We start from the raw sequence: 12,244 nt of genomic DNA, 5'->3' as shown, positions 1-12,244 counted from the left end.
GTTCAGCTTGTCAGAATGGCTGCGTGTTAAGTTGCTTGTCGGGCATGGCCTATTTATAAACTATACTTAAACTAAAATGTGAAGTTAAAGTGCTAAAATACCATACGTATAAGGTATTCCAAGTTCAATATATAGAATGAAGGTACAAAGAAACAAAACTATATTTTGTAGTACACATATCAGATTCACGAATGTAGTTTGTATATATACATTTGGAAATTAAATTTAATAGTTTGCATACTGGTAGTAGCAAATTAAAATAAATTCCGAAGTTTTAACCCTGCACTATATCATGATTTTTAGACTATGACTTACACATTGTGTAGTTTAATTTTAAAGAGATAAGATGGAAATGTATATTAGTTATGTTTGTCACACAACTGAGCAAAGAAAAGTCGGCGCCATAGGTGTATACATGTATATAGGGGTTTATCGCTGTGTCGGAAATGGAAGGAATATTATGAATTTAATTGTAGCATAGACATGAATATGCGACAGAAAAGCTACGTATCTGAGTAGGACTATTCATACAGTTTTGCCACAACGAGTCAGAGAAAATATAATAATGAATCAATAAAGCTACTCCGAGAAAGTTCTATTTATTCCGTCACTGCAAATAAAATAACAATGTAAAAAATTCCCGCGGGATGTGTCACTAAAGTAAAGTAGGCCCGTAAGTTGACATAGTTATTCATTCGGAGGTTTCCGTGTTTAGTCGGGTGGGCCCGTGAGTCCACGCCTGTGTTGGCGTTGCTGTCATGTTGTTTTCTGGTTGTCAGGGCGTTCAGAACGGACCAGGAGAGCTATGAGTGTGACATGTGTCGGCCGGAGGCGGGGTACGTACGAGTAAACTTAGGCAGGGTAACACCTTATCCATTCTTACTTAAATCTTATAAAGAAGCTTTTGACTGACACATTGGTCTGTCTAGCTAGGTGTACCCATGCAGCGACTTCGTGACAGTAAATGATGCATAACAAATTATATACATAATGATACAGTGTTAAACTTGATATCACCACAGTGTTTTGGGCCATGCATTGACCTATATCTATGTGCATAAGTATATGTGGAAATATGGGAACTAATGCCTACTCAAAACCAGAGATGGTATTATATCAACACGAACAGGAAGCCTTGACTTTAGTTTATGATGACTGGTATATAGGTATACATTTATGTGCCTATATAGATAATTTGAATAATGCCCAAATGTTCATAAAAGTCTTGCACATTATTTATGTATTTTAACAGGGAAGTTTTAAAGGGTTGTTTCAGAAAACAATTTTAGCGAATAACCTCCTCATTTTATATATACAATGTAATGTACATACACATATACATACATTTTATATACATGAGCAAATATACACACATGTACCTTTAATTATTGATGCGTATATATGGTTTTTTAGGTGTTACCAAATTAAATGTATGTAAGATATTACAGGCTTTAATTTTTTGGGATATGTTACATATGTGGAATGTCTGTCTGTGTGCTCTTTATTTATTGTTTATTTAATTTATGTTTTTCAGTCAGCTTTAAGAGCAACTTAGCACAACGAGAAAAATGAGATTGCACCTGTAAGTGTTGGGAAGATGGAGATTGATGTGGATAGGCTATTACAGGAAGGTATAATGAAGAGGCAGCAGCCAACAGACAATGTCTTTCGGCTCCATCTGATGTCAACAAATAATGGTATGAATTGTATAATTTTATTTTTATGGATTTTTGGTACTGCTGTTCTTGGCGATGTTGTTCAGGTAATGAAAATCTATTAGTGAAGTCACATGTTTCAATTTAAGTTACCCATTGAAACTGGCCATGTGTCTAAACATAACATAAATTAACTTTTTGGAATATCATAGAAAATGGATCTGTAAGATGATTTGATAAATTACAGATTAATGAATTTGTCAGGAGTAACAAATTTATTGTTTTAATTGTTAATTTGTAAAAATATAAATACATGTGTTGTACATTTAAAGCCTTAGTGTGATAGGCCTACATAGAAGCAGTTTTACATGTGGTTCACATGGATAATATACATTCTTTCTTTGCCATACTTCCATATCATACATTTCTATTACATTTTAATGTGGGCATTTTACTGTCATGCATGATGAACTTTGTTAAATGATAAGCTAGCCCAAGTACTTCTATGTGGCTTAATAAGACACCAAGGGAAACAACTCTTTAAAGACTCTCTTATTCTGACCCTCCTTGAGCACAGTGCATGTATCATGTCTCATCCTTAACTAAAGTTGTTTTTCATTGGGTTTTCATAGACAAAACTTGTGGTTCTAAAAGCCAGGTTTATATTGGTTTCAGACATGGAAGTTGAAAAAAATGTCTTATATGAGGATGTATGCCCTAAAATCCAACAAATTTGCCATCATCAAGGGCAGGTCTTACAGGTATGAGTTATGTTCACTCTATGTAAGTATACATTCTCCAAATGGATATGTATTCACTCGTGTTTGTTTATCAGCCTGCTTGCTTCCATTATGTATTGAAAATTTCTAAATGGATTGGATCAGGTGTCCAGTGGAGGAGTGCTCTAATATTTATGTGGAACTACCCATGCAAAAATCCTCCAGTCACTACTATGTGGCTCTTGGTGAATATTTACAAATGTGAACTGATGTTGTCAGTTTGTATCCTTTCACTTGTGGAAACCTTCATTTATGGAGGTTTTTGATTCTAAGCCAAAAACAGTTACATTTTTTGTGACATGTGCTTTATGACTGACAGGTTATTGAACACCCTCCAGAGGATGCTTTCTCACATTCCACAAGAAAGCAAGACATTGATTCATCTTATCATTGTACACTTGTGAGTACAGACCTCAACACATTTCTGTTTATTAAATAATATTTAATCAGATTTAATCATATTCGTACAAGGTGTAAACACACAAGTCTTTAGGGGAAATTAACATCAGGCATAAAATTGTCTTGTTGACATATTTGTGGCTATAGTAGTGAATCACTTTTGTTGTTTGTCCACTTGCTTTTGATACCTTGTACCAGTAATCACTGATGTTTGTTACCTTTTGTAGAATAGGATTAAGTTGAATTAAATCCACATTACACACAGATTGAGGTATGCACATATGTTGATAACAAGACCTTTTATTTTAATAACAGACAGGTACATGTACATTATTCTTATTCAACTTTTCACCAAATGTTTTTTTTTTTTTTCACTCATTAAGGTATTGATTGGAGAAAAGCGTGCTCCTACCACTTTACCTAAGGTCATCAATGCAAGAGAATTCAAAGTACTGATGGAAATAGGAGAGAACTTCCTTGAACATTCCCCACTGATGGACAGTTTTCAGAACTTATCTGCATCCACTCAGCTGGATCTGAAACAAGACATGAAATCCACCTTAACATTCTTGCAGAAACACTACAAGAAGGACTTAAATTCTGTACCACCAAGCTTCATATTGCAACCTGATCATAGATCAAGCTTGGAAAACCAGTTGTCTAATGGAACCGAGTTTAAGGTTTGTCACATTTATGTCCAATAGGCTGCAACTTATGAAAAGCTGTTTAACATACACACACTAGAGAGATTAGCATCACACTGTATCTAGATATGTTGTTGGACTGACAAGCATTGTCTGAGCAGAGTTGTACTCGCTTCATGTTTAATGTTAATTGATAAAATTTTTTTTAGTTCTCCATTTTATAACATGAATGAAAACACCATGTTATTCTAGCACATTGTGGGTAGGTTATTTTATCAAGCTTGTGTGTACAAATAAGTCAATACATTTATGGTCTACTTCTCAAATAGAACATACCAGTTGGAAATTATTTGGATAGGGCTGAACCAGTAGTGTAGCATTCATGAATATAACTATATTAATGTGTGATAATGTGCTGGTGAGCTACTATTGACACGGTTTTAACGGCCCGTCTTTGCTTGGTTTCCAGAACCTGGGGAAGTTGACTTTGGAGAAAATCATTTTTTGTCTTCAAAGGATTGCCAAGGAGGCACACTCAACAAACGCTATTACATCTGAGGCAGTGTACAAGTATGTTTATCCAGGTAAAGAAAGGTAGTTCGAATTGGAGCAGTGTGGAACAGTAGAAAGTTGTCAACACCGACAATTTTGACATCAGACTCGCCAGGGATGATAATCCTTGATTTCAAATCACTTGGAAGCCTTATCGTTTGGAATAAATAGGTAGAGGTTGAGTTCAGAGAATGGTTTTTAGCTGTAATCTATACCAGTACTTTTCCTTACATCCATGTTGCTTTAAAACTTTCACTAAACAAAAACTTTGACATAAACGGATATTAGAATGCCCGCATACATCTTGGGACTACAAAGTTCAGAAGTTTATTTTCTGTTTTCTTCTGGTTTGCAGCTTTAGCCAGCGTTACCCAGACTTTGAAGAACAACCCTTCCTCTGCTGCACAACATGTCATCTGCATTAAAAGACATTTTGAGGATGTCGAGATTGAACAGATCCAAAATATGCAGTCTGCACAGAAATTCTTTGATTTACTGAAGGTGAACGGTAACGTCTACAAGGATGATCAAACAGAGACATACCTGAATGAGTTAGAAAAACAGTTCTCTAAGACTGGAACATTGCTGTTCTATAGTGTTGATTGGATGGGAGATGGAGTGAACTGTAAACATCACGCACAGTATATAGATCGAGTTAGGACTTGTATTCGACATAAGCTCACGGAAATCGTCAATGGATACAAGATGAGATGCGCTGATGAAAACCCTGATCAAAGTTTCATTCAGGAAATCAAATGGCATTCAACTCAGCAAGCAAATATATGCAGGTCCTTTTCAGGAAACCCTGAAATACTTGCCCAGATCAGTAAACTTTTGCAAAACCATTCGATTAGACTTGTGCTTCATGGAGTTCCGGGATCAGGAAAAACTTTCGTCTGTGGACAGATTGTGAAAATATTCTCTGAGTTACATGGTCCCTCATGTTTGAATCTCTGTCGCTTGCTTCAACCATACGACACAAGCTGTCACAAGCACCATGTTTTGGAGAGCTTGCTCAGACAGCTTTATAAAATTGTCCAGAACAACAACAACTGTTATGTGGGAGCAGAACCAACATCATTTTCCCGTCCTGAGGAAGCATTGCAGTGCCTGCTGGACATGCTAGCTAGTATAGATCGACCGTGCTTGATTGTATTGGACGGCATTGATAGTGTTCGTCAGAGACAGCTCCTGATTTCAGGATTTCTTGATAATTTGCCGAAAAATGTAAGCTGTGTCCTGTCGGTCGCTTCTGATAATTTTCTGAATAACTGGCTAAATTCTTTCAAACCAGAAGGTGCCCACAATGTACAAATGACGCTTCCTTTATGTCAATCAAGCGAATTGCAGGAGATTTCACATAAATATTCCAGTGGGGCTATATACGTAGCAAAAATTCCATGGTTTAAAACTTCAGCGTCTGCGGCAATCATAAACAGAGTCCTAAAGCAAAAGGACAGATGTCTAACAGCATATCAAAGAGACCAAGTCATGACAGTTTCTAACAAGTTTCAAAATGCTCTTTTCACAGAGTTGTTAGCAAACGAAGCCAGTTCATGGAGCTCGTTTGATCAGTTCGAGTGGATGAACAAATTGTTGACAGTTGACGACCTACTAGAGAAAATTTTGGGCGCCGTGGAAACCGATCATGGAAAGAAATTAGTTCGGCAAACACTTTGTTATCTCCTGGAATCCAAATGTGGCTTGTCTGAAGTAGAACTGGTTGATGTTTTACACAAAGATTTGCTCCTGTTTGCTCCTTCACCTCAAGAGCGTGGAATATTGACATTTGCTGTGAGAAATTTACTTAGCGATATAAAGCACCTGTTATCATACGTAGAAGATGGGAAAAGTCTGTTGTTGGCGTTTAAACATTCTTGTGTGGAGGACTACATCAGGGAGAAGTATCTGAGAGATTCGAAGGCCAGTATCCACACAAAGTTAGCTAACTACTGGATGGCCGCAGCCAGTAATCCTTCTCCAACGATAGAGTACGAATCTCTTGATGACTTGTCTGCATCACAACAGATTCTATCGGATTGGTGCCCTGGAGAAGTGCGTAGTTTTCGAACTTTTTGCGAGGTTCCATATCATCTCATTCATTCACAGAACCAGACTGCATTAAATGATTTGCTTTTGAATGCAGAGTGGATCTGTAGGAAAATCAAAGCTGTCTCAACTTATGCTGTTATTGAAGATTTTGAATTGGCCTCACAAAACTGGCAAGATCAAGGCTACGGTAGAATTTCCGAAGCCTTGTCCATCGTTGGAGAAGGCAGTGATGACATAGAAGGGTGCATGCAAGACTTTATTAATTATTTACACTCCTATTGCCTGTCTTGTCCCAAGACTGTAGGAAAGCTCTGTGACAAGATCAGATCTTGGCTTACGAAGAGGGAAGGGAACAGATATGTGATGCATATAGGTGCGCAAACATCTCCTGGACCATTGTTAACACGAAGGAAACATAGAGCATTGGCTGTGACCATTTCACCTCAAACAAATGAGTTGTTTGCAATCACTGAAAAAGGTTACCTAATAAGTTACAGCCTGTTTGGTTTCAAGGTGAATCGAATGAGGCGTATGCTGGCGTTTCCGTCTGAGGACACTTACGGGAGATTAGAGATCCTTCAGAGATCAGGTGGCTCATGTGTGCTTGCCCTGTACGGATCAGTTTTAATCGGGCTCTTCAACATGGATTCCTTGGAGTGTGTGGAAACCATTCCGTGCGCACAAGGTTCTGAATTGTCTCCCAGCGGTGAGTTTCTTTTATCAAACATGCAAGGAAATGACATTGTCATCCAATCCGTTTCGTCGGAAGAAATCATCTACAATTCTTCAGCTCAATCAGGACGACAGCGACACTTGTTATTTAGTAAGGACGACACATACGAAATTTTCGAGGACATAAAAAATCTGTCCAAAAACCCACATCAGCAATCTGTGATAAAGGTGTTGAATACCACAACCGGATCAGTGACAGCACTATCAGAGGTCGTGGTACCAACTGACTTCCAGGTAAAGGCGTACAGTTGTCAACTACAGTGTATCCTGGTGGGTGTTCTGAAAATGCCCGACTGTTCAAATCAAGATTTCCCAAAGGATATTCTCTCCGACGTTCAGCGGGTGCAGCTGTTCCATTTGTCAACGACCAGTCGTACTTTGGACATCAAAATGCCTGTGTATTTATCCTACCTGTGCTGTGACTTACAAGACGATCAGTTTATTGCGGGTAATGAAAGCAAAGCGTACGTATATGGACTGCCACATGGGCACCAATCCTGTGAGATATGGGGTGTGAGTAGCGAGGCGGTGATAATCAGGGGCAATCGAGTCATTTTCTACGGCAATTCCACCGTCAAGGTATACTCCTCACGGAACGGGCATCTTCTATCGCGATGGAAAACAGGGGCAGATAACCCGGGTGATAGTTATTGGCTATCGGATGACGGCTCTCGCCTAGTGAAGCATACATTTTTGGATAAGACGGGAATTCTTGAGTGCTGGACACTACCCGTGGATGTTAGTGCACCAGAGCAAGGTAAGCCAATAAGGTTATAAATACTTACGGACAGCTACCTTAAGCCACACCAATGTACTATTGACCAACTATTCTAATTTCCAAGGCCCAAATATATGTGTTGGCGCCTGCTTTCAAGATGGCCCAACTAAACAAGTCAGTCATTAAGATTGCCTGTAAGAATGACACCTCCTAGTAGTACGACAACGAGTGCGGTTCAGATGCCATAACTGTTATTTAGATTGAATATTGATCTTGTTCGGGTTTACTCATATTGGCATGTTTCTGTCTAATGCTTTGTTCTAGTTTATTTTTGTTGGAGAACAGTACCTTCTGTAATAATTTGTATGATATAAATAAAAGGCAGCAAAGAGAGTAAAACCAGGGCAGTGACCACAGTGTGATAGTTGACAAGAGGTTACACTAACCGATGAAATCCGATCTCTTATGAGGACAAGATTATGTAATACAGTGTGGGGAAGTGTCTGAATATCGGGCCAACTCCTAGTTTTCAGTCATAGATGGACGAGCCTGATAGATTTGTGCATTCTCGGGCAATGTACCATTTAGTGCTTCGTTCTAGCACTCTCTGATATGACATATATTGGTAAACAAGTGTCCAAGCACTAAAAAAACTTCCTTATTCTTAAGTTATTTATGAACTGACCTACTAGTTGGTTATTGACTAACCCACTACATGTAGTTGGCGACGGCTGCATGTATTTTTTGCTGAGGATTTACCCATGGCTCTTCGTGCATTGCAGGGAATCATACCGACCCAACTTTTCAGAGTTTGACGTACAGCGGATCCAGTGGATTAATTGTTGGTGTCACAGAGGATGGATATGTTGCCACGATAAACACTTGTGAAAAGGTCTACCGATGGACGTTCTCCCAGGTCCAAATTGATCATTTTGTCGATAAATTGGTGCTCTCGCCGGATGCATCTATGGCTGTGGCATTAGGCAGAGGAATTTCTGTGTTTGACATCACTGAGGAAAGGTTAACAAGGCTAAACCATTTCAAACACTTAAAAAATAATGATGGACGCTTTGTAGACGCAGTTTTTTCGGAAAATAACAAAAGACTAGCTGTTGTGCAAAAGGGGACATGCCAAGGATCAGTTGTGCACTCTTTGCAGCTGGATGCGGCGGATTCTTGTGTTACATATGAATGCATCCAAGGAAGAATCTCGTTAGGCAGAAGTAAAATTGTGTTCATGACGTTAACAGACAGCGTAGAATCGGGTAATGTCTCTTTAGTTTGCTCGTATGAAGTAATGGCCCTGGTTAACGACAAGCCTTCGCAAAAAGTGCGCGTAAGCACCGACGAAGACGAAACCGTGTGTCTTTGCCTCAGCACTGATGAAACAAAATTTGCGGCTGCCTGTGTAGGCCTGACTGGTGACCATGGGTCTGCTATGACACTAAGTTTGAAAATATTTGACGCAAACGAGCTAAAAAAGATCAGTGAATATAGAGAACGATTTTCCAAGTGTGTAGATGTGAACAATATAATTTTTCAAGCTACAGATATTATAATTTTCACCTCCCTTAACGTGCTAAAACTTGACATGACCTCGGGTATCTTCAGTGAAATAGTGTCAGTACAGTTGCTGAACGCAGTGACTTCAAAGGATGGAAAATTCTTCGCAGCTACATCTAGTTCAAGAAGAATTTATCTAGTTAACATCGGGACATCACAAGTTCTCGTTAAATATCCGGTTCCTTTGGGTGTGCCAACCAGCATTATTGCCAGTAATCACCTAGATACACTGTTTTTATTTGCACGAGGAATGGCCCACCCATCCGTGCTTACAGCGAACGAGGAACTGAGAGAGACCATGCACCTTGATCGAATCAGTTACGACGTGCCGTGTTTTGAGAGCAGCTTGGTTAATGACTTGCTTCCATGTCGAATAGAAAGTGTAACTCAAATTCTCTTGTCAGATATCCCCAAGAAAACCTGTGACACATCCGAATCAACAATTATGTCCATATCAAACGCAACAGAAGGTAATATCCGATCCTTAGAATTACGAAATGAAGGCTTAAATACGAAAACGAGCCAAGAAATTGAAAACAAAGCGTATTTTGTAAAACAAACCTTAAACAAAGGACCTCTTAAAACTGACACGGTGCGGTTTTCAAAGGGGCCTTTCAGAGGAGAAAGACGACCCTCAAAGGATAATGAACATTTGAGTACAACACGCGTGTTACCTATTGGGGAAGAGGCCCATTATGTAATTTCCTCAAATATGCAGGTTGATAATATGGACGCAGTTCAGAGAGGCTCTTCTAGAGATGACAAAGAAATTGAATCCGACTCAGATTCAGAATTGGTTTCGGGATCGGAATCGCAATGGGAATCTAGCGATCCTGAATCGACAGGTTCCTCATATTCAGGATCGACTAGTGGCTCTGTCAGTTCTGGAGATATAGCTGTAAAATCTGTGCATGAACTGCCGGTGTCTGCCGGGCAAATTCTCCCAGATAACCAAAGGTGTCACCAGGAAGATGACAATCTGGACGCCACTGGAGCACATGTGAGACCAGCACAGCTGGGAACGAAGTCGGAACCCGTCGTTGGGATAGCTGCGGATTCAACAGTGACCTCTAGCGAGGTCAGCGGAATGACCACCATGTCCGTGAAGCAAGCAACAACGTGTAACTACTTCGCCTCCTCGGAATCGGAACAGGACTACGACGGAGGTGCCGAAGACAACACGCTCTCTGAAATGGAAACTTTCTCCACATACTCATCACAAAAGGGATCGACGATGTACTTGAGGACAGATGGTAACACATCTGACGGCGATCAGTCTCCTGACACCGACTCCTCACTCCAATCGAACGAAAAAGAGCCCATCTCAACAAAGCACGGCGGTATTGTGGAGAAAGACAGTGGCCAAAGACGGGTCCTTGTTCACAGACCAGCGACTTATAATTACTTTATGTCTGATGATGAAGAACAGGACAGCGATGACCCGAACAATCCTGAACAGGATAAAGAGAGGAGAATACCCCTGGAGCCCAAGCAGCCAATCAATTCCTCCGGAGATGCTTCATGGTTTCAAGACGAGCTGAGTGGTCGCCAGATGAACATGTCATCAGATGTTCAGCAACGACTTCTAAAGGATACAAAAAAAGGCACTCCATCAAAGGCTTGTGCACTTATGTAATGGTTAACAAATATGCTCTTACAATGCTGCTTTTATACTTTTGCGTGCAAGGCACTGCGCAAGTACAAGCGATGAACAAACTTTAGGAAACTGACCACTTCGAAAATCCATCATTTTGGCTAATTCATTGTGACGTACTGACAAGTGAAGGGTATTCCTTTACATTTTAATCTATTTTTTATTAAATATTTTATATGAAAATTATAATATCAGATATATATTTTTACATAAGTTTAGAATCTATAAATTTACACATTTTCTGAAGTATTTAGAATGTATAGAAAGGAAATTCACACGTTTTCTGAAGTATTTAGAATGTATATAAAGGTAATTTACACATTTTCTGAAGTATTTAGAATGTATATAAAGGTTACAGATTTTTGAAAGATATTTATACTTATACAAGATTTCATACATATGAATGACAATGTGATAAATATTTCTTCGTACTCAAATACAAACGCGTGAAATGTTTCCATATAATCTTCAAAACAGAATTACATCAAACACCATAGCTGAAATCTAAATGCCTCATTACTTTACAACCAATCATTCCGTTAGCTATACAGTGAACTGTGTATTTGTTGTGTTTGCCTTTAGTAAAATATAACTGGTTAACCCCATTTTAATTGCATGTACATATAGTCAGTAATGAGATCTGCCATGTACCTAAAAACGAAGAGAAAAATATACCAGTAGCATATCGTATTTTTGTGGTATTAGAGTTTGATTTATAGTTAAACATAATATGACTTGTGTAATGAGGTAAAAATCGGCACCGTGGAGAAAATCATCGCTCTCATACATCGGGAGGTTTCAAACAGTAATCATGTATTGACCATGCAGGTCAAACTAAAAACTTCAAGGGCTTCTTCACTTGGTAGGCTCTCCGTTTTCTTAATGATCACGCCAGTCGAGCACATCCCAAAATACCTTTGTTGAACAGCCCCTGAGGTAGGTTGGCTTCACGACAAACTGGTGATGGGTTCGGCTCATCTTCATTCCTGTTAGAGAACAGGTTTGTCGTGGGCACACGGTTGAAATAGTTGTCTGGATCGCCAGGCACAGGAAGAACTGGTCAGTCCCATCCTACTTTGTTTCCACCAGTCTCTGTGTCTTTGGGGGAAGTGAAGGGTGGATACCTAGTTTTTTTTTGTGAATTTAAACAGTATTACATGAAGTTCATTTTTATATACCCCCTGCATTTGGGCGGAGCCTATTACGTTTTAGCGATTTTGTCCGTCTGTTTATCTCTCCGCCCGTCCGTCGGTATTCGTGTCCGGGCTATAACTCCTACAGTTATCAACAGAAGAGTTTTAAGTTTTGGTGTATACACAGATATACAGATGACGATGTGTCGCGACTCATATTGTCCATTTTCGGGATACATACATACACAGATGACGATGTGTCGCGAATCATATTGTCCATTTTCGGGATACATACATACACAGATGACGATGTGTCGCGACTCATATTGTCCATTTTCGGGATACATACATACACAGGTGACG

The 12,244-nt window shown here is 39.3% G+C and overlaps 1 protein-coding gene across 1 annotated transcript; it reads left to right on the top strand.

Annotated features, from left to right (window-relative positions):
- The first annotated feature begins 787 nt into the window (after positions 1-787).
- LOC135471080 (uncharacterized) lies at positions 788-3,537 on the top strand. The gene is made up of 5 exons (XM_064750128.1): positions 788-836; positions 1,535-1,697; positions 2,331-2,416; positions 2,754-2,834; positions 3,217-3,537. Exons 2-5 carry the CDS (start codon positions 1,598-1,600, stop codon positions 3,535-3,537), a joined length of 588 nt encoding a protein of 195 aa, XP_064606198.1. The 5' UTR covers positions 788-836; positions 1,535-1,597.
- Positions 3,538-12,244: the final 8,707 nt, after the last annotated feature.

This window comes from Liolophura sinensis, chromosome 7 (genome assembly GCF_032854445.1).
Source record: "Liolophura sinensis isolate JHLJ2023 chromosome 7, CUHK_Ljap_v2, whole genome shotgun sequence".
Lineage (NCBI taxonomy): Eukaryota > Metazoa > Mollusca > Polyplacophora > Chitonida > Chitonidae > Liolophura > Liolophura sinensis.
Note: the sequence above shows the minus strand (reverse complement) of the source record. Positions and strands in the feature narration are given on the sequence as shown.